The 23,888-nt window shown below is 45.0% G+C and overlaps 1 protein-coding gene across 3 annotated transcripts in view; it reads right to left on the minus strand.

The window, feature by feature from the left end:
- B4GALT1 (beta-1,4-galactosyltransferase 1) overlaps positions 1-23,888 on the minus strand; it is a 50,300-nt gene that overhangs the window by 23,048 nt on the left and 3,364 nt on the right. For all 3 annotated transcript variants that reach the window (XM_081067044.1, XM_081067045.1, XM_081067046.1), the window contains exon 2: positions 316-551. In XM_081067044.1, coding sequence (XP_080923170.1) covers positions 316-551 — 236 coding nt within the window. The remainder of the gene's footprint in view (positions 1-315; positions 552-23,888) is intronic.

Here is a 23,888-nt window from a genome sequence, read left to right on the forward strand (position 1 = left end):
TTATTTTGGGAAGAATCAGGGTTGTCATTTTTCTCTCAATTTTTGTTGGAAGGCTGCTTCCAAAGAACAAAACACACAAACAAACAAACAAAACACCTCACCAATTTCCCTTGCCCAAGAGAATTAATAGCAACAAGCAGGCACATTATATGGCATTTAGCTCACCTACACTGTTTAAGATGAGGAGGATGGCAGTCATGGGGTTGTAAAATGCCAGATGTCTAGGAAATCCCTTCCTTTCCTTCGCCCCCATCATTGCTCACACATTGGCATACACACACATTCCCTCCCTCACTCCATCTTCCCAGACATCACCTGGTTGATAACATAGATGCCGTAGTCCAACTGCTGACGTTGCAGGATTGGGTGCAAGTAATACAGCCAGTACTTTAGGTGTTCCTGCCGGTTTCGGAATGGAATAATGATGGCCACCTTGTGAGGAGAGATGCAGTCCTTGGGGGCGTGGCGACCTCCCACCTTCACCTCAGGGTTCTGTTTCGCCAGAAGTGTCAAGTCCACAGGCACGTTAAACTCGATCAGCATGGGGCCGACTAGAGAGGTGGAGGGAAGGAGAAGTTAGCAGGCCACAGGATTTGCGGCTTTACAGGTGGTGTCAGATGGCCAAACCGCAGGAGGCAGCTCCTCCTAAGAGGCAGTGTGTCCATGGAAAAAGGCACTTATGCCCAGCATTAGTGTGACCAACCATCCCAGGACACTCATCAGTACCATGCAAGCCTAGGAAGCACTGACCTATCCAAGACACACCCTCCTCAGACTGTGTTTCTCAACTGTAAAATGGAAATGGGGTAATTCCTGCTATGACTTCCTGACAGGCTGGTGTGAGGATCAGAGAGCATGGATGAGAAAGCACTTTCTCAACTGGTAGTTACAAAATAGTCATGGGGATGTAAAGTACACAGGCTAGGGAATACAGTCAGTAATATTGTAAAAACAATGTATGGTGCCCCAGCAAGTACTAGACTTATCAGGGGGGTTACTTCATAAGTTATATAAATGGCTAACCACTATGCTGTACACCTGAAACTAATGTAAAATAATATTGGATGTCAACTGTAACTGTAAAAAATATATATGATGGGGGGGAAATTTTTTAAAGAGAAAGCACTTTCTCAGAAATCCTGAGGTTACCACCACACCCCTTTGGATAGGTTCTCTCTGAATCTAGCCAGGTCAGGGGAAGGGTGTTTGTGTGTTTGTGTGTGTGTATGTGTGTGTGTGTGTGTGTGAAGGGTGTGTGTGTGTGTGTTTTCAGTGTCGGGAACATCAGAAAGGAGCAAAAAGTGGCATGAGTAATAATCCACGTCTCATGGGTTGATGCACAGATGAAACAAACTCGATGGGGAGGGACTGGAGGGAATGAGACCCCCAGAGGAGACTCAGGGGAAAATGAGAGAGAAAAAACAGTTGGAAAGAACATCAAAGAAGAATGCTTAGCAGAAGGGATGAAGAAATAACAAAGGGGATAAAGAAGGTAGGAAAAGTCAAGGATGACTGCAAAGTTTCTGGCCTGGAAGAACATGGCTCCAGATGAGAGAACTAAGTGAGAGAGCTCTTTGGCTTAGAAGAAACACTGATGAGACATGGATTTTGATTTAGTGGCAAGTCAGGAGCAGAAGGAAAAGCGAAGGTCAAGATCCAGATACAGGCATGGAAATCCTTGTCTCCTAAGTAGAAACAGGTGGGGCTAAGAGAGGGCCGCACTCCTTGAGGCTGGGACTGCTCCTCATGCAGCACACATGGTGAGGGCAGAAGACACACAGGGAATTGGGGGGAAAGTCATGACTCGAACCCAGGCCCCCAGTATTCCCTGCAGGACAGATTTTCTCCAAGTGGGTTCCAGAGAACACTAATCCCAGCAAGATGCTCAGTGGAAGAATATGTCCCCTGGTCAAATAATGGTGGGAAACTTTGCTAAATCCTGTTTCTGGAAAGTTATGACATACACCAAAGGCTCTGAGAAGTGCAGTCAAGAAATCCCTTTCTCTGTACTCAACCCACCATTCCCCAGACTTAACTTGGCCATAGAACCATTTTATCAGTGGACACACTTTGGGAATTGTTACTCTAGAGTAACCAGCTTCACCTGTGAAGCAAACTAGCCCCCAAAGCAAAGCAAGGAACCTACAGAACAGAGGTGAGAACACTGACCACAAATGCAGAACAAGTTCACCTGAAACATGCAGGTGAGAACCACCCAAGGCCCAGTCAGTCACCCTGTTTGTTTATCAATACATGGCTCTCCAAGCAGCCCTGTCCCCAGAGTGCACTCACCCTCTGAAACAAGACAGCCCGAGAAAAGCGAGCCTGTCCGCAGATGTAGACTCACTGTCTCCTCCGCTCCCTCCCCAGTCCCCGCCAGTACTCCTCACACCTTCCCTCCCTCCCACGCTGACCCAGTTCCATCATCATGGGACCTGTTCCCATTTATTTCATTCTGAGATACAGCTCTGATCATTACTTTCCTGCTAAAAACCTCCAACGGCTCTAGGGCTGTGTAGCCTTGGACAAGGTAAAGCCAAACCTGTTAGCTTAGTAACAAGGCCCTTCAGTCTCAGCTCTCCCTCCCTCCCCATTCTTATAAACCATGCCTACCTCCATACTTTTCCCTTTGCTAGAAATGCCCTTCCCTCTTTCCTCTAACAGCAAACTTTTGCATTGAAAGATGGGCCAGAATCTTAAAAGCAAAGCAACAAACTGGCCTCCTCCTTTTCCTTTCTCCATTACCAGAGTTCAGACAGCAGATCCCCTGGGGCAGGAAAGGGATCCTCAGAGCTCCAGAAGCCCGGGTCCCTCCCTGGCCATTCACTGCCCTCTCTGAAGGGGAAAGGGCCCTCACAGATCACTCCCTCATAAGACTGCTGCTTACTCAGCTCCAACCTGCCAGGGTGCTCTCAGGTGAGCAGGCTTTAAGTTCTAGAACTAAGTAAGGGGTCGCCCTGGACCAGTTTTTCCCGAACTTACCAACATTCTTGCCTGAGGCAATCTGTAAAAATGGAGAATCTCAGGCCCTTCCCCTAGAGAGCCTGACTTGGCAGATCTTGGGAAGGACCTAAGTGGATAGTAATTAACAGGAGCGTAGGAGATTCTGTTTGGGCAAGTTGGGCAATGGGGAACTGAACCTCCCATCTTCACAAGTCTTGGGGCTCTCAGGCGATGAGGATCCTCAGAGTCTGCTACAACTCACACCTCATGGAGGCAGCCCTTCCCCACAAGGCCCGCTAGGCCTGGGCTGCTCAACTCCCCAGCCCCGTGCAAAGCCTTCTGGGAAGCCCTGCTGCACAGTGTACTTGTGAAAAACACATAAGATCTTTCACTGGGCTTGTCTCACTTCAGAGGGCCCCACAACATCTGCAAACCCCCAGCCCCACCCCTCCTTTGGTTTTCAAGATACTGCTAAACATAACCCCATTTTCGGGAACCTAAGAGGCATCTGTACTGTCATTCTACCAACCTGCTCATACCTTTTGAAACCAGCCCAGAATACAGGAATTCATGTTTGGTCTGCCTAGCCTCTTGGAGCAGACACCTGCAGACTGGAAAGCATTAGTTTTGCCCCTTCAGGAGTTCTAGAACGGTGGTCCTGAAGTAGTTTCTTGGACAGGAAAGAGGATGCCTGGGCCCTGGTTCGGCTCCACCAGTGACTCGCTGGATGACCTTTAGGCACGTACCATCCGCTCACAGGATACTGGGTTTCCATTTGTAAATTACAGGGATTGGAACTCAACCTGCCCCATACAAACTCTTACCCACCCCCACCCCCACTAGCTCCCCCAAGGGCTCCACGGAGAGCTTTATGACTGAACAGCCTCCTCCCACTCTCCTGCTCCTCTCTGCAGCCCTCTCACAACTGCCATCATGTCGCCAACACATTGAGCACACCCTGACCCCCGGAACCTGCCCTCCCTGCCCAATCTGGCAACTCTTTCCCCACCTTCTCTTTGTGAGGCCTCCACAGCTCTGAGAATCCTGTGGCTCACACTCTGAGAGTGGACAGCACTTGGCAGTCAGTGGCAACTCCACACCTGGAGCTGAATGCCTTCCTGGGTCCAAGGCCAGCCCAGAGGCCTCCCAGAATGCCCTGCACACCTACCACACTGCTGCAGCCATCCTCCACGGCACACCTGGCTCTGTCCCAGTGAGAAAATCCACTGAGCTCAGACTCCAGGAGGGCAGTGACCAGCTCTGCCCAGAACCTCACAAACCTGCTACCAGGTCTCAGTGCCACTGCCCTCAAGGTCTCAGGGAGGGGTGAGGGGAGGAAGCAGAGGGCTGAGGGCTTTATGACAATCCTCAGCCTGAGCCAACACTCCCTTGCTGTGAGGCGCACGGCGTGTGCTACCACAGGCTCTCGGTCCCGCTGGGCTGGCTTGTGTGTTTTCTTGGCTCTGGGAGCTGGGAAGCAGGGTTACGTAAGCAGATGAGCAGATGTGAGCCTGTCCTCGGCTCCCCCAGCTAAAGCCTCGCCACGTGGGCCTCTCGGCTGGGAGTCCAGGTCACGGCCTTGCGTGTAAGTCGCTCAATAATTTCAATGTGTGAGCTCAACTCAGACAAATTCCACTGCTCCCTTGCCCAGCACAGCAAACGTTAAAATGTCCTTTCTTTTGCGGAGTGATCACGGTGGATTTTAAAGCTTGGTGTTTTTTTTTAATTTTCTAAAAATCCTTACTTAGCATCCATGGGTTGCCCCTCAGTTTCTTCTGAAATTTTCCTGGGCAGTGAAATTCAAACATTTGGGAACTGTGGAATGAGGAGGTGTGCAGAGCTTTGTGGTTCTGAAAGTTGGGATACTGGACTGTTTCCTTGGCCAGTCCTGACAGTACATGGTACAGCCCCTCTCTGAGCTACCTCCTCCCCAACTAGTGTTGTTCCACAGGCATCGTGGGTGGGCCATTTTTCTCTGAGCCAATCTTTCCAAAGCCAGATATGCACTGGAAGCACAGTCAGGCGTTACCAAATCCCCAGGCGTGGGAATGACAGCTGTTTGCAGTGGTCCCTCAAACTCATGGTCACTTGTGGCCCCTTACACTAGAAATGAGAAGCACCATCTACACGAGGCTCATCTCAAACCTCTCCTTCAGAGAAGAGAAGCTCTCTGAAGTTCTCTAAGGACTTTGTTATCACCAATCCAACAGGCGCCTGGCCTTAGCTCAAACATCACCACCTCTAGGAAGCCTTCTCAGACCACTCCAGATTGGTTCTTATTCTTCCTTCACCTCAAGTACTCACAGCAGCACATCCAAACATGTATCTAATTAGCATGAAACACGTGACAGCTGGTGCCAAGCATGCAGTGATGGAGCTGGGTTAAGAGGTCTTTGCCCTTGGCAGCGGGTGGGGGGAGACCAGCAAAGCAGACAACAATGGTGAGGGTGACAGTGGTGAAAACAGCTGACACGGCCAAAGGAAGGGGAGTTAACTCCAGGCCAGGGAAGAGAATCAAGGAAAGCTTTGCCAAGAAGCAGCTGCCCGAACTGTGTCCCTGAGCTCCGCCCCCAGGAATTTATCACACAGAATCATGAGTGTCCATTTGGCCGCCAGGGACCCGGAGTCCACCAACGAATCTTAGCTGAGTGGATGGCGCACAGCTATTCTCCGTTTCCCTGCCACTGACGTAAGCAACAAAGAGGATTTCGATAAATCTCGAGGAAACTTAATGGACAAGCATAGGACAGAGGGCCACCAGAAGGGACTTCTCAAGTCTCATTTAACAATTTCTCATTGGTTTCTTTTTTTTAATGCATTCAACCCTTATTTACTGAGTGCCTACTATGTGCACTATGAAACCTCCAACTATAAAACTTGGTTCTTTACTTTTTTTTTTAATTCTGTTTTTTTTAACTTTTATTTATTTTAAGTGTGTTTTTCCAGGACCCATCAGCTCCAAGTCAAGTAGTTGTTTCAATCTAGTTGTGGAGGGCACAGCTCACACTGGCCCGTGTGGGGATCAAACCAGCAACCTTGGTGTTACGAGCATCGCGCTCTAACCAACTGAGCTAACCGTCTGCCCTGGTTCTTTACCTTTTTATAGATATTAGTTTCAGGTGTACAAAACAACATAATGAAGAGACATTTACCCCTCACTCTCATTGAGTTTTAAAATCTAATTGACAAAAACTTCAAAAGTACTGGAAATGATTTAGTTCTTAAACCAGATGTTCATGGTATTTTTCTTTATACCTTTGGGTATATATTTAAAATTGAACAATAAATATTTTCAAATATAACCCAAGAACAAGAAATGTGACCCCATCCTTCAACTCTTTCCCAATAAGGAAGTGTATTCTGAAATAGATTTGAAAAAGTACTACTCAGTGACCAGAAAACAGGAATAATCTATCCCTAATGCCGACTTGATATGTCTCAGGCACACTGCACACAAAACACAATTTCAACAATCACTGTTCTTTCTGCCATTTCACCATCCAAGCCCCTGTGATACCCCGGGGAAAGAAACACTTTTTCAACAGGAAGCAGAGCACATTTGTGGTCTGAGAACCCTGCATCGGGGGCATAGAGAAAAACAAAGTATTTGCTCAGCAGATCTCCTCTGGCAGAGCCCAGGTGGCCAAGAGGAAGCTGGACAAATCGGGTATAGTGGGGCTAGTTGCTCCTTCATCCATCGCTGCTGAGGAGCAGCCCTGCCATGTGCCTAAACTGCCACACTTTGTAGGTCTTCCAAAATATGACCTGAAAGTAAATGGGCCAGCAGTGGACCACCCACCTCAGTGAAATTGGCCTTTCTTGTGCCCTGCTCTCTCCTCCGTTATCAATTCCCACCCAACCTTCAAACAAAGGCCAAGCATTCTCATTTGCTACTGTATTTGCTTTCATAATGCTGGTGAGTTTTCCATCCACTGCAGAGGTTCTTTTTTTTTTTTATGCTTCTTCTTTTTTTTTTTAAATTAGATTTATTGGGGTGACAATTGTTAGTAAATTTACATAGATTTCAGGTGTACAATTCTGTATTATATCATCTATAAATCCCATTGTGTGTTCATCACCCAGAGTCAGTTCTCCTTCCATCACCATATATTTGATCCCCCTTACCCTCATCACCCACCCCCCACCCCCTTACCCTCTGGTAACCACTAAATCACTGCAGAGGTTCTTAAGCTGGGGTGTAGAAGAATCATCATCGGGGCAAGCATATAAAACTGCAGATTCCTGGGTCCTACTAACCAGAGCTTCTGATATATTAAGTCTGAGGCTGGGGCCTAGGACTCTGCATTTTAACAAGAACTCTAGGTAACTTTAATGTGGGTTCCTGGAGTACCTTTAGAGAAGTGCTGGTTTACAGGTTCACTCATTAACCACCACCTCCCTTCCACCCCACGAAGCTCTCTAAGAGTGAGGTACCAAGGAAAACAACTTACATTCAGGAACTACTGTGTATTTCTCCTTTCTGACAACATATGTTATGTAACAGAATATGTTTCACTTTTGGCTTTTGTAAAGGGATGGATGTCTTAACTACTATGTTGGGCCACATGGTCTGAATGTCTACATTTTAATTCTCCCTCGGTCTTAAGTTTTTAAGTTACATTTTCTCTGTATCTGACTTTATTTATATTGGTCCTTTTTATGGTGTATAATCTCAAAATTTACCTCGAAAACTTTTGTGAAAGTGGTGAGGTAACAATCCTTCCAAGTTCAAACCAAATATCATCTCTTCGAAACTTTCCCCAAGCCCCCTGGGCCAATCAGGCCCGGCTCCACATGCCCAAAATACCCTTTATACAACATTTGAGCCCTTCAGGACGAGGGTACCGGCTTCTTCCAGTATACTCTCATCTCCTTGAGGGCAAGGGTTGTGTCCCATTCTTTTTTGTACTTGTGACAGTTTCTGGCAGAGAAGCATCCACAAATGTGTGTCGATCCACACAACACTTGCTCAACCATGAGTTCAGAAGCTGAGCTAACCGATCAGGAAACCATCTTGCCTTCAATATTTGAGAATCGAGATTGTTATCCTAATACACATCTACGACCAAAGCAAACAAAGGCAAAAAACACTCTCCTTTCTGTACTCTAAAGATGCCTTTGGTTTCCAGGCACCTGATTTGTGATGGGTGGGCACATCCCATCCTCAATTTGAAAATACGTTTCCTCCAGCGTTGAGGCCTACGATTTGAAACTTTTGGCCGTGGACAGCCTAACCTCCTCGTGAAAATGTTTCATTTCCTCAGCTAAACCTCACACCGCCGCATCAAACAGGTGCTTCACCAAATACCACTTGTTTGACAGAATATCCCCAACGCTCAAAGTCTGATGCAGGTTGTGAGATCACCAGAAATGCTTTGGATGGTCATTCAGTCCAGGGTCCTGTCACCAAGGGTACCAAGGCCTAAACCTAAGGGAGCAAAACATGGTCGGATTTCATCACCTTGATGGGTCCGGATCCCCCTTGAACCAAATCCAGAAGAACCCTGGCTGACCAGAGCGGAGGGACCTTGAGAGTTATGTTTCAGGCCCACAGTTACTCACAAGGGTTTGGAACTGAAGGCCAGAGAGATTGACAGACTTCCTCAAGAACATTCTTGGATTGCCAAAACAGCCGCCCTTATTATTCCCTTAGGGTTCTGATGTTCATGGGTACATCCACACAGTGGACAGCAAATCGCAGCACACATGCCTCTCTACTCTCCCTTCACTGTGCCTGTGGGAATTCTGTCTCAGAATCCTTCTCAGCCTAGGACTCCAGGGAGCTACCGACTGATCCCAGGTGGTATAAAAAAGAATCTTATTTGACATCACTGACCTAAACCCTTCTCAAGTCCATTTCCATACTATACATGGTCATGGCTCCCAAATTCAGGGGCAGGAGAGGCAAGGAGAGAATACTGGGAAACCTCAGGGAGATCCCAGAACTGGGGGCATGACAGTACACTTATGTCCTGGGGTGACCCAAAAAAGGTTTTCACCAACAGTAAAACCACAGAGATGCAAGGAAGGCCCTGAGGTCAAGAAACAGTGCCAGGGATCACAGGCTTTTAAAGCCCACTGAACAGGCTTCCCAGTGTTTGTCCACTGGGGAAAATTGTCCCAGGAGGGATTTCTGCTTTGTTTGGTCCTGGCCCAAAAAACAGATTTCCTCCTCACCCAGCCCTTCTCTGTCTCTCTCCCTCCCTCCCTCGCTCCCTCCCCCTCCCTCTCTCCCACTCTTCCTCCCTCCCTCTGCTGGAATTTGTGGACACTGCCTGACCACAGTTATTATCAGTTAGCACTACCAGGAAAGCCTGCCCACAGTTATTAGTTATCACTACCAGGAAAAGCTCAGAAGACCAACTTGCCTGGAAACTCTATGTCAGCCCAAGGAAGATCTTGCTGCATCTCTCTCCTCTTAGGACTATAGCACTTCTGGTTTGAACTTCTCAGAAAGGATTAGAATGACAAATGCCTGGTATTTTATTGTAAGACTTTCCCCTCCAGGATGGACAGTACCCTGCCTCCTCTGGGTCCTCCACTCTCAGCCTGCAGACAGTCACCGACAGGTAGCCCAGGGCCTGCCACAGGCAAGTTTCATTACCTCTGAACCTTGTCAGTGACAGCACGGTGCATATAACACACCATAGGCCTACAACATATAAGTATTTGCTGAATAAATATATCAATAATATTTGCTTGCGGGCCTTATACTCTAAGAGGCAAAGTCATTCTCAATAGAATTCATAGAGTCTGAGGGGTCATAAAGATTGACTGTTTACTGAGGACAATTAGCTGAGTTCAGCTATACCAGCACACCTAAAATGTAGAGGAACTAAGGTTATTAGCATAGTGACAGAAGAAAGAAGAGTGCTGGTGAGAGACTGCACAAAACAAAGGAAAAAGGGTCATGTTCAAACAAAAGATAGCATGGGCAATATGAACAGATAGATGAGACTCAAAGAGATCTGCAATGTCTGAGAACAGCAAGGGATTAGTATCCAGGATGTATTTTAAAATCCTGTATATCAACAAAAAAAATACAAGAACCTCAGTGGAAAAAAATCTAAAGGATTATTTATTATGAATAAGCAATTTGCCAGAGAAGAATCTCAAAGGCCATCAAGCATATGAAGAGATACTCAAGTTTATTTGTAATCAGAGAAAAGCAAGTCAAAACAAGAGCTCTCTCAGCACATTTATTCATTTGGCAAAAATTAGGAAGCTGGTCAATGCCAAATATTTGTGGTGGCAGAGAGCTGCTCATGCTCCACTGGTACAAAGGTGAATGGGAGCAGCCATTCTGGAGTGGTATCTGTCACTCCCGAAATCTACATAAATACACATACACAGGTCCACAAAGGATGAGTAGAAGGCTGTTCCTTACAGCAGTATTTTCGAAGACAGTGTTGGAGTCTACCATTAAGGAAGGGAGAAAAAACATTGAATGGACACTAGATGTATACATAGCAATGTGAATGGACCTTAAAAACAGTTTTTGGTTTCTAAACACCATTCTCTACTAAAAAGAACTAGGGCTTGATGGAAAAGTGGCTGATTCCAGGGCTGAGTCAGGGAATGAGCAAAAGGAGCCTAGAACATCTTGCTGTGCCTAAAAGGAAGTGCTCAAAGAATGATGGAATATTTCAAAAGGCGTAGGAACCAGCCTGAAGGGGATTGCATTGGCCAATCAAAATAAATAATTCTGAGCATCAAAATAAATAATTCTAGTAAGAGAGTATGAGCTACCAAATAAAGTAAGAATCCATAAGTCTGCACTGAATTAATAGGGGAGAAGCAAAAGTGCTTCCTTACAGGAAAATTCCAACTAATAAATGTAGAAGGAATGATGGAATGAGATCACCAACTACCATAATAACTGATTCTGGCAAGAATCATCAATAGACGCTAAAAAACAGTGGATAAAAGTTTGCGGAATAACGGGGTATTTATATAATCTCAAAATAAATGCCCATAAGATACTTTTCAGTTAAAAAGGGTATCATCACAAATTGATAATGGAGAAATGGCAGACACTACCATAATGAAATTATCAAAGTTCACATGGCCAGTAAGGCCAGAATTGATGTATGTGCCTCCAGATAAGATGCACTGAGAACTCAGCATCACTCATGTGGTATTCTTGTCAAAATGCATAACCTGAACCTCATCACAAGGAAACACCAGACAGACCCAAATTGAGGGGCCTTCTACAAAATATCTGGCCTGTACTCTTCAACAATGTAGTGTCACATAATATAAAAAAACACTCAGGCACTGTTCCAGATTAAGAGATTAGAGAGACATGACAACTGAATACAATGCATTGTCGTTCACAAGGACATTTTTGGGACAACGGACAAAAATCTTAAGATCTGTAATGAGATAGGAATTTTTCAATGGTGATTTCCTGATTTTGATCATTACACTATATAATGTAAAAAATACACTATATTATATTTTAAAAATTCTTATTTTTAGGACATACTGAATATTTAGAAATAAAGGAGCATGGTTCAGAATCTCTCTCTCTCTCTCTCTCTCTCTCTCTCTCTCTCTCTCTCTCTGAGAAAAAAAGAAGACAAAGAGAAAAGAAAAAGCAAATATAGCAAAATGTTAACATTTGAGGAACTTAGGGGAATCCAGAGAATATTCAGAAATTCTTTGTATAATTCTAGCAACTTTTCTGTAAGTTTGAAGTTATGTCAAACTTTAAAAAAAATAAAAAAAGTTAGGTAAAAAAAAATTAGAATCAAAATGACCTATAAAATAATACTATTTACATAAGTTAAAAATATATGTACAGGCCGGTCCAGTGGTTCAGGCGGTTAGAGCTCCATGCTCCGGTTCCATGCTCCATGCTCCAACTCCGAAGGCTGCCGGTTCGATTCCCACATGGGCCAGTGGGCTCTCAACCACAAGGCTGCCAGTTCAACTCCTCAAGTCCCGCAAGGGATGGTGGGCTGCACCCCCTGCAACTAAACGGCAACTGGACCTGGAGCTGAGCTGCGCCCTCCACAACTAAGACTGAAAGGACAACAATTTGGGAAAAAGTCCTGGAAGTACACACTATTCCCCAATAAAAGTCCTGTTCCCCTTCCCCAATAAAATCCTTAAAAAAAAATAAATAAAAAAAAAAAATATATATATATATATATATGTATATATGTACACATACTATGTGATTCATTTATATGACATTGTCGAAAAGATAAAACAATAGTAATGGAGAACAGATCAGTGGTTGCCAGGGTTTAAGGGAAGGAGGAAAACATGAAGGAGGATTTTTGGGATGATAGAAATGTGCTATATTCTGACTGAGGTGGTGGTTACACAAATATATACTTGTGTTAAAATTCAGACTATACACCAAAAAAAGCCAATTTTGCTGTATGTTCATCTAAAAATATAATTTTTTTAAGTTAAAAAAATGCATACATGTAAAGCAGCAGCTCCCATTTGGCAAGAGCAATAATAGATACATATTAAACACATTAGAATGGTTGCCCGTGGTGGGGTTGGGAAATGGAAGTGGGAATGAGGATGAAAGATAACAAATAAATCAGGCAAGAGAGTCCATGATGATAATGGGCCATGAAAGTTTAATGGATGGAAAGAAGGAAGAAAGCACAAAAGGAAATAAACAGAGGAGTGATGGAGGACGGCACTGAATGTGTCCTTCCAGGACTGTATAGGAGAGAAAGGAACCCTGACCTCTAGACCAGACCAAAGTCCCTGAGAAGGTCTTCAATATTGTGGGGACAGATTCCATGAGCTATGACAGCCTTACACCACCCATATTAGAGTACTCACTTCCCTGCTCTGACATCTAACTCACTAGCTGTTTAACTAAAATATGCTTTCCCTTGTGCTGCCTGCAGCCAGAGAATTCTAGACACTTGACAAGGGTTTTAATCTTCCTGGGGCCGGCCCGGTGGCTCAGGCAATTGGAGCTCCGTGCTCCTAATACCAAAAGCTACCGGTTTGATTCCCACATGGGCCAGTGGGCTCTCAACCACAAGGTTGCAAGGGATGGTGGGCTGCGCCCCCTGCAAGTAACAATGGTAACTGGACCTGAAGCTGAGCTGCACCCTTCACAACTAAAATGGAAAGGACAACAATTTGACTTGGAAAAAAATCCTGGAAGTACACACTGTTCCCCAATAAAGTCCTGTTCCTCTTCCCCCCAGCTTCCCCCCAAAAGTTTTAATCTTCCTGGTAAATCAGAAATTCCAGCATGTAAATAATTCTCCTGGGAGATTTATAACCGAGTCAGTTAGCTGCCCCTTTGATATGTTCTGGAGCCTTGACTAAATTTCTGGTCCAGTAATGCTGGTTACAAATACATCCTTCTCTCTCCATCTAGAACTAGACTCGGGGGTGCGGAGAGCCTGCTTCCCTATGGACCATCTGGGCAGTCTGCTGGCCATGCACTCCTGGCATTACCTCTCTGTTATCAGGACTACTTTAAATGCAGCCGGCTCCAATTTCCTTCTCCAAGGAGTGGGTATAAAGTGTTCTTTTCAGGAGGTAAATGAGATAACACATATACATCCTTATTACAGTGCTTAACACTAATAGATATTCAATAAATATTACTTTGCCTTCTCACTGACTCCCTAGAACTTTATAGCCTGTAATAATCATTGCAGCTCTACAATCACAAGTGATTAAAATTCACTTTTCTACTCTGATCCAGCAGCAACAGTGGTCGATTTGGAAAAAGAGCCTGGGATCTCAAAGGGCCCTTTGGGTATAAGTCTTCCTGCAACACATGAGGTTTGAAGAGCGATTCAGTTCATCTTTTACTGTCAGGGACGAGTACCAAAATGTTAAAGAACCAGCTTAGAAGAAAATACAGAAGAAAAATATTATAATCTTGGAATGATGAAGACCTTCCTAAGTGGAAAAAAAACAATCTGAAGTGATATAGGAAAAGACAGATTTAAATACATAAAAATTCAAAATTTCTGTATAGTCAAAGCTACCAGAGATAAAGTTAAAAGACAGGTAACAGAGACCATATCTGCAAAGAAAATATAATAAAGGAGTAATATCCATACTATTAAAAGATCCTACAGACATATTTTAAAAACTAATAGAAGAGTAAAAATATGAACAAGTACCTTACAGAAATACAAATAGTCAACAAACACACAACATTTTGCTCAACATCATCAGTAATCAGAGAAACAAAACAAGAAAGCACATCTGACCACCATATTGGCAAATGTAAAAAGACTGATAACATCCAGTGCTGGCATAGATACGGGAAACAGGCACTTCTCATACACAGCTGATGAGTATAAATTGGAGGACAATTTGACAGCATCTATCAAAACGTTAAAAGTGTATGATCTACAGATCTCAAATCAATAACCTAAACTTCCACCTTAAGACACTGGATAAAGAAGAGGAAACCAAGCCGAAAGCAAGCAGAAGGAAGAAAATAATAAAGATTAGAGCAGAAATTGATGAAAATGAGAACAGAGAAACAAAAGAGAGAAAAATAAAATCAATGAACCAAAAGTAGGTTCTTTGGGGGGGAAAAAAATCAACAAAAATGGCATACTTTTGACTAGACTGACCACAGGTAATGACCAGAGGTGAATATGTGGTGATGGAAGGAGAACTGATTCTGGGTGGTGAACACATGATATATATAGCTGCATTACAGAAACTGTACACTTGAAACCTATGTAATTTTACTAACCATTGTCACCCATAAGAGTTTTAGTTTGAAAAAAGAAAGAAAAGAAAAAAAGATTCAAATTACCAAAATCAGGAATGAGAGGGAACATCCCTACTAACCTAATAGATATTAAAAAGAATTTGAAGGAACCTAATACCAACCTAATAGATATTAAAAAGAATTTGAAGGAAATACTATGAACAAGTGTATGCTGACAAATTAAATGACAGGTTAAGTAGACAAATTCCTAGGAAGACACTAACTACCAAAACTGACTCAAGAATGAATAGAAAATCTGAAAAACCTGTAACAAGTAAAATAATAATAATAATAATAATAATAATAATAATTAGTGATTATAAAGCTTCCAACAAAGAAAAGCCCAGGCTCAAATGGCCTCACTAGTGAATTCTACTCAATATTTAAACAGTTACTACAAATCCTTCACAAACTCTCCCTAAAATTGAAGAGGGAACAATTCCCTACTCATTCTATGAATCAGTATTACCATGATACCAAAATCAGACAAAGACATCACAAGAAAAAACACTACAGATCATTTATTTGTCAATTATACTTCAATAATGCTGGGGGGGAAACAACCTACAGATCAATATCTCTTATGAATAATAATCCTCAACAAAATACTAGTAAACTGAATACAACATATAAAAAGGAATACATCATGACCAAGTAGGATTTATCCCAGGAATTCAAGATTGATTTATATCTAAAAAAAAAAATCACACACAAAAAAACAAACAAAAAAATGCATAATACACCATATCAGTAGAATAAACAACAAAAACCACAAGATGTACTTCAACAGACACATAAAAGCGTTTGACAAAATACATCACCTATTTATGATAAAAACACTCCACAAACCAGGAACTTTCCTCACCTGATAAAGACCATCTACAAAAATCCTGCTGTTAACATTACAGTTAAATAGTGAAAGACTGACGGTTTTCCCTCTAAGATCCGGAACAAGACAAAGATGTCCTCTCTTATCCTATCTATTCAATATTGTACTAAAAGTTCTAACCTGGGCAATTAGGCAAGAAAAAGAGCTGCTGGGAGAGTTAATGAAAATAACACATATGAAGTATTTTTCCAATGCTTGATAAGTGCTGAATAAGCATTATCTGTTGTAAGAGGGGCTGATTCGTGGTTGCTGGAGCCCAGGACCCTACACTCACGACTGGCTCCCACCGACTGGGTTTTCAAACGGACATCTTAACTCATTCCGACGTTCGATTTTTGTCCCTAGAAACTGGAATTGCTAAAAGGATGGGGTGGTTGTGGATTCATCCAGTAAGACTCAATCCTGGCTCACAGGGCCCAATGAGAGTCACCCTGGCTCTACATGGCTGGCCCTAGTAGGGACAGCACTCAGCTGTCCTGCAGGGAAGCCATTTAGACATACTGAGCAGGAGGGCACAGCTATATCAGAATCCCAGGCAGGAAGAGATTCCAGAGAACATCCAAGCCAACCCCTCACCTCATTTCATCGATGGGTAAACTGAGGCCCCGTGAGAGGATATGACTTCTCTCAGATTATTCAGTAGATTGGCACCAGAGCTGGACTAAAGGGCTGGGCATCCTGGCTTCCAACACCAGCCCCTGGGTAAAGACAGGCCTGTGCCTAAGTTTTTCTAACAACACACCAGGCGCAGGTCTCTAGCACCCAGCTACGTCCAGCCTCTGTTTTTCATCATATCCCTTCTCACCTCCTGAGACTCCACCAAACATCCAATGCTCCCCCCAGCTCCTCCTCCAGAACAACTCAGCTACTTGTAGTCTATGATGCATCTCCCCAGGACACTGGCAAACAATGCCCACCTGGAGAAGGGAAGGCTATGGATCACCACAGAATCCTGGTACCCCTGACACATGGCAACACACAGTCCAAGTTCCCAGGGTTGGGAATTCAACAAGGTGGAGGTCTTCTCCTTGTGGCCTGGGGTAGGTGTGTTCATATATGTCAGGCCAGTCTCCACTAAACTTGGTTCCAGGCTAAACCCTGTCCCTGAGCTGTGGTTACAGCCTCACACCTTTCCTTCCTCCTAACTCTGCCCCTAACTCTAATTATATGCTGCAGCCTACTACTTTGACTGTATGCCTTCTGTGCCAAAGGGACTAGGTTAGGCATTGATCAAAAGACAGAGTACTGATAGTTCCACAAACCTCATCTCATTCAATCCTCTTACCAACCCTCTGAGGTAAAAATTATCTCCCCATTTTGCACAGGAAGAAAGTCTTCCTCTAGGAACAATATGCTGGAACAGTAGCTCTGGTCTGATTCCAAACGGACCCTGTTTAAGTCAGAGCTGATTGCTATGGAATGCAGAAGACAGGACATAGGGAGTGGCTATAGGATAAAGGGAGCAGCTGTCCCAAGTTGAATAGTCCCCATCTTATAAAATTGTAAACCTTTGGTCACTGAAATCACTAGCTCAGAAGTCATTCTACCATTTATACAAGTCAGCAGGCTCCTGTTCAAGTACAAAAGAGGTGTGTGTATGGTGAGGGGGACGAGCAGCTATAGGGACAGAACTGGCAATTCTGTTCAGACCTTGGGCCACTACTGATTAACTTATTTTTACCCAATATAATTTAAAAGCCTTTCCTTGTCTGGACCCCCTTTCTGGATCTAATGAACCAGGGCTGTCAGATCAGAGTTCACTCACATGGGTTAAACGGCCAGGTAGATACTACTATTATCCCCACTTTACAGGTGAAAACACTGAGGCACAGAGAGGATACCATTCTTCCCATATCACACGGGTTAGCCAAAGTGATAGAAACACTCCCCATGCCATTTCAGAGGCCATCCGTCAACTGAAATCTTTATGCCTGCTTAGTCAGAGATGATAAAAATCCTCAGCAGAAGCCCAGGCTAGCCTGTCAGAACCTACCACAGTTTCTGCAGCTTTTAAAGCCAAGGTCTGCCTCCAGTCTATAGGTTTGGCTCCATAAATAAAGGCCAAAGGAAAGATTCTCATCTTGTATAAATCAACTCTTGGGCAAAGGTGTCGAAAGAGCCACCTTTGTATCCTCAGCAGTAACTGCCCAGAGACAAAGGTTTCCAAGTCCAGAGTGACCCCAGGCTCTACAGAGGGACCTTAACACACGTACAAGGCCCAAGGGCTGGGAGTGTGAGACTCCAGACAGACCTGACTCTCCTTGGGAACCCACTCTTTAAAAGCCCATATCCCTGGCCCAGGAATTCACAATTTAGGGCCTGTGGATTATTCCAATCCTCCTAGAAAACAAAGTGCCAATGTGAAACAGTGTTGTAAAGATGACTATGTTTATCCTCTGGCCTAGAAATTTCTCTCCAGCAATTTATCCCAAGGAAACAATTCAAGTAAGCAAAGAACTACACACAGCAAAAATGTTCAAGATTATCTATAATGGTGAAACCTGGAATGTTGAATGCTACGGGAACATCCATAAGAACTTAAGAGAGTAACCACAAAAGACAATTAGGATAATTATTAATATAATGGTTCAGTATGTTGAGTGAAAATAGCAGGTACAAAATAGTTTCACACTGTGATTGCAACAAAGTATAATATGTATGCATTTGGAAAGTAAATGCAAGTTCTGCTACAGTGGTAGGCTCCGTGTTTTGTTACAATGGTAGATAGGAGAATTATGTTTTTAAACACTTAATTTGATGATATTTTCAACTAAAAAAAAAAAGGAAGAAATCCTACAAAGCAAAAGCCAAAATCCTCACAAAGAAGAACTATAAGTACTACCAATAATAGATAACGTATTCAGAGCTTATTCTGTTAGGCCCTATTGTAGGCCCTTTTATGCCTACTACCTAAACTTCACATCTGTGAGGTAGATACTATTATTATCCCCAATTCTACAGGTGAGAACACTGAGGCACAGAGAGGATAATAACACTTTTCCCATATCACACGGCTAGCCAGTGACAGAAACATTCCCTATGCCATTTCAGAGATCATCTGTCAACTGAAATCTTTGTGCCTGCTTCGTCAGAGATGATACAATCCTCAGCAGAGCCTCACGACAAGAGCACTGGAAACGGGTAGTGGGCAGTGAGCTTCCCAGGGAATTTCAGAGGCCTTTCATGCTGCAGCGGTAACCGGAATTTCTCCCCATACCAACCTAGATTCTAGGAGGAAGAGAAGGAGGGCACCACAGATCAAAAGGTCCAGCCCACTCAAACTTCAGAGAGGGGAAGGGGGACCAACAGAGCCAGTGCTTGCCCAAAATACCGTAATGAGTTAGGAATCCTCACTCCAGTGGCCTTCAAGACTTGCCCCTACCCTCTGAAGACCATGAAACCTCTCTTTCTGTATCTCTCTCTCCCTTCACCTCGCTTGGGTCCCTCAGTCTAGCTATCCTCCGCCTTCCCATCCAACATGGTCCCAACTACACCAGCTTCTCTCTTCTATCATCTTCTATTCACTCTGCCTCTACTTCCTGTCCTCTCCTGCCCTGCTGGTGACTATTCGCAACAGCTGGCCCTCAGTTATGATGTCCTGCCCATGTGACAGCAACTAGAGGTAATTATAACCCATGTTCAGCTATAGACCCTTGCCCTTCCCAACCAGGGAGATTGGTCAAACAGACTGAGATACAGATGCTCAAGTCGGTGTTTGGAAGAGAGGCCCGCCATTTTGCCTGGCCCTGGGAGCACCCACCCTTCCCCTCTCTGACCACATAGCAATGCCACAGTCTCTCCCAGTGAGGGGCTCTCTGAGAACAGGGGCCAGCCCCAGTAAGTTTGTTGAATGAGCAAATGATTCCCCATTCATTTTCTTCCTTGGGGCCTCTCCTAGTAACTTTGGGGTCAAGATTCAAGTCTACAGGCCAGGCAGAGCCCCTGCCCAGGTTGTCTGGGGGCTCATCTTAATTCCAGGAACTACCTCATACCTCCTACAATGCAAGTATCAGTTTCCCTAGGTCCACCCTATCTCAGAGTCCTTTCCTCTTGTTTTTTTTTCAGCTGATGGTATCCTGAAACACCAACAACAGCTCTGCTGTTTCAGGATGTCAAAGGCAAAAGGACATTATGCAAAACAGGAAGAAACTTTTAAAGAATTTTTAAAGTCATTTTTAGAAGGCACCATCATAAGGCCAGGCAGTGATTGAAGCCCCTGCCAGGGCCCCTCCCTATGACCTCCAGACCCCTGTGGTGGGGCAGGAAGGAGCATGATCTCATACCATACTGGTCCCGTGATCTTATACCATACTGGTCCCGCTGGTCTGACATAATTCTGCCCCTTCCCTCAGTGTAGCCTCCCCCTGATCCCCAGGCTCTGTGCCAAATGACCCCTGGCAGATTCCCAAACCCAAAGCGGCTCTCAAAGAGGAGAGTTTAGCTCCAGTAAAGACACTCAAAGGGGAATAACTTCAAAATAGACACCTTGGGAAGAGCCTGGTGTGCTGGCCCGAAGGCTGAATTGCTCTAACCCACCTGAACAAGCCCCCACTGAGTGCCAGACTCTCCTGGTCTCTGAGGCTTCTCCTGAAAGGAATTCCTGGAAACCTCCGGGTTTTTCACTTCATGAACCCTCCTCACATGTCAGGACCCCCGGAAGGTAGGAGAGCTATGTTATCTATTTCAGCGTCTGATTTGCTAGCTTGTTCCCACACCTTCTGTGGAAATAGTCGAGTCAGTTATGTCAGCTGGGTTAGCTAGCTGGTTGTTCATCCAGCAACACGCCCCAGTGCCACAGTCTGCGTAAGCCTAGCCCAGCGACTTGGAGACAAATGTAGAAGTTACTGAGAAAGCTGACTCCTGGGGCATCACCCCCACTGATTCTGTTGCCGGCTCAGCCTTATCCCAAGAGCCTGCCCCCAGCCCTGCACCAGGCACTTCCTGCACCTAGTTTCCTTTTTAATCAGAATTCTAGAAACATCCTTCATTCAGCAATAAACGATACCCATCTGCCAGCAACAAGCAAACATGTAATTTTCAATGGATCTAACATGTAGTAAAACTGGTTTAAAAACTTAGGCCTTCTCAAAAAGCACTCGCCCCTTTTTCTTTTTTAGAAAACTCTATTATGGAAACAATTCAAAAGCACACGAAGCTTTATGTACAAGCTTCACCAAACCACTAAAAAAAAAAAACCAAAACTGTGTGTGTGTGTGTGTGTGTGTGTGTGTGTGTGTCTGCGTGTTGTCTGTCTGTATGTATGTATGTGTTCAACAACTGCCGGATGATAAAAATGATGGCATATTCAGCTGACAGAATATAGCCTTTGTGGCTTTTAAAAGTGTAGGACCAAGCTTGTAACAGTCTTCAGTGAAAAATGCTAGACACCGGGCTTTCTAAATCTATACCAATCTATAGTATATATATACCTATAGATTAGATGTCCATCTATGAAGATAACCAGCTGTATTCTTAAACATGTGTAAGAAAAAACACTAGCAGGAAACATGCCAACACGTTTTGTCTGAGTGACAGGAATACAGGTGTGCTTTTTCATATTTTTTCAAATTATTTTCAATGAGCCTGTATTACTTTTTTTAAAAAGGAGGAAGAGATTACCAGTTCCTCAAAGAAACAGGCAAAAGCAAAAAAACACAGCCCTAAGTCGCTGGCATCCCTAAGGCGACTCCTCCACCCTCTCAGGGCTTCCTGAGGGGTTTGGAGAGGCAGCAGGGTGACGGAGAAGCAGCAAGGAACACACCCAGGTCAGACATTAAAATCACTGCCAAGTAATTCAGCCAATTATATAGCCCCTGGCCTTCATGTTTGTAGGGAAGGGGCGGGCTGAGGCCAGGCTGGAAAGTAGAACCTGAAACAAAGAGCAAAGCGAGTGAGTCAGCCCTTCTTTCTGCCTTTCGGCCACGTTCACCCAGAACCAGCTTCCTGCTAGACCCCATCCCCTACCAAGTCACCACAACTGTCCAACCTGAATGAAGGTCTCTGACCTTTAGAACAGGATTCCAGATCTCTCCCTGGTGACCTGCGTGGGCCCAGGTAAACACAGAGGCCCTCACAACTGAAGCCTTTACAAGCATAGCCACAGTCTGGCTCCCAAGACCCCTCACGAAGTTAAGGGACAGCAAGGGCCCTGTGGAGGTCACAGAATCCAATCCCATGCCTTGGTAACTCCCACAGTAGTCAGGGTCTGTCTGTGACCTTTACAGGGTCTATCTGTGACCTCACTGCCCAAAGACCACATGGGGCAGTGCCAGAGCCAAATGTAAAATGGCCTCGGTGCCAGGCCCTCAAGGGATATAAGCAGAAAGAGCGGACCATTTGTCTTAAGACAACTGGTTTGCTCCTTAACTGGATGAGAAAAAAATGGAAATTTCCAGGTGGATGTGGATTCAAGCAGAATTCCAATCTCTGCTTCTTGTCAGAAACAGAGAGGGGACACTGAGTAGGGAGCAATGGGTAAGTGGCAGTGGAGAAATCACCAGTTTGACTTGACCACAGGATGACTGAGCCCCTTTCCCACACAACCAGAGACCAGCTGAGCCCCCAAAGTCTGGAAGGCCCCTAGGACAGAATCTGTGGAAGGGCTGGGACTGCCTTAGCGTCAACGGTTCCATCATTCCCAACTCCTAAATTAGCCAAGTCCCAGCCTGGGAATCCCTACCCTGCTGCTACCCAAAGACCATAATACCCAGCCATACGGCTGCTGATGTCTCATTATAGACTTTATAAAGCAGCAAGTTAAAGATTACCCAACAGAGCTAACGTGAGGCTTCAGAAATTAGAGGAACATTTTCACAAGCACTGGAAGGAGCGGAGAACTTTGATATCAACTCTGGGTTTCTGAATAAAAGAAAGAAAGAAGAAACGAAGGAAAGGAGGATGGTGAGGCAGAGGGACGACTAAACACACACACACACACACACACACACACACACGTTTCCCTAAATGACATCAGCATAGTTTATGCCTTCACCTAAATTGTGAGTTCCCAAAGAGGAGGCATTTTCTCATCCTTCTCTTTGTAGCTCGAAGGCCCACCACCGGATAGGCACGTTGTATGAATTGAATGAATGAAGTTACCAGATGCCTTAGCCATCAAGGACACACAGGCAAGTTGCCATCATACAGATGGACCCACAAACACACCTAGCAGGGATCTTCCCAATCTCTAGGCCACATCAGGCTACTCTGAGCCTCTGCATGTGGTGCCTAACTAGGCAATAACCTCAAGAAAGAACACTGGGCTGGTAAGAGACCTGGGATCCAGCTCCAGCCAGCCACTCCTAGGCTGCGTGCCCTGAGTCAGGAACCTTCCCCTCCAGCACAGTGAGGGATGGGGGCCAGGGGACTGGATAGTACCTCCTGGGATGCTATGGTTCCAAGACGCTGCAATTCGAGTCCAATCCCACATTTGGGTCTTGCTCTCTGCCCTAAGGAGCTTCCACCCGGTTCATCAGGAGAAGACCCCCCACACTTGCTCAGAGTCTGGGAAGAATTACAACAGGCAGGAATCACTTCTGCCACTATCAGAAAGCCAGACAGCCATGCAGGATATTTCTCAATTTCAGCCTGTTGGAAGGAAAGGCATGTCTGTGTGTAGGTCAGTAAATATTTTCCCCAGGAAAAGCAACAGGGCAAACTGCTTTAAAGGACGAGTTACCTAACCTCCCAAAGCTTAAAGATCTGGACACAGGGGAGGCTCCTTGCACCTCCTTCCCCAACACCAAAGATGAACCTCCATCCCAAACTGGAAAGCTCCAAGACTCATCCCCAAAAGGGAGAGAGAGCCCTTACCCAAGCAGAGGCCAGGACAGATGTCCTTAAAGTACACATTGTCCTGGGCTTGTGTCCACATGTGTGCATATGAGGGAAGGGGGGAGGGGGACAGTATGCTGGGGGAGAAACACCTGAAAGCCAAGAGCCCTACAGAGACCCAGCAAGTGCTTTGTCCTCCCAAGGGCACAAACAGAGGCAGGGGCTCAGCTGACAGCCCCCACAAAAGCCACGGAAACTGGCTCATGGACAAGTGGCCCCCAGAACCCTGGCTACCTGGGGCTGCTATGTGCCCATGAATCTCTGGTGCCCACCTCTAGGTCAGAGTCTTTTTTTAAACAAATGAAGAGGATCTCCTCATAGCATAGCTGGGCAAGAGGTGCCTGCCTCTGCCGGTTAAGCAGTCCTATACTCACCACAGCCCCCTGTCCCCATGCACCCTTGAGGGGACTGTACCAACCGAACCAAGCCCTCAGGTCAGCCCTGCTTCCCCTAACCAGTTCAACCTGAGGCACTGCCCACCCTCCACCCAGC

The sequence above is a fragment of the Rhinolophus hipposideros genome (assembly GCF_964194185.1).
Source record: "Rhinolophus hipposideros genome assembly, chromosome: 11".
NCBI classification, from domain to species: Eukaryota; Metazoa; Chordata; class Mammalia; order Chiroptera; family Rhinolophidae; genus Rhinolophus; species Rhinolophus hipposideros.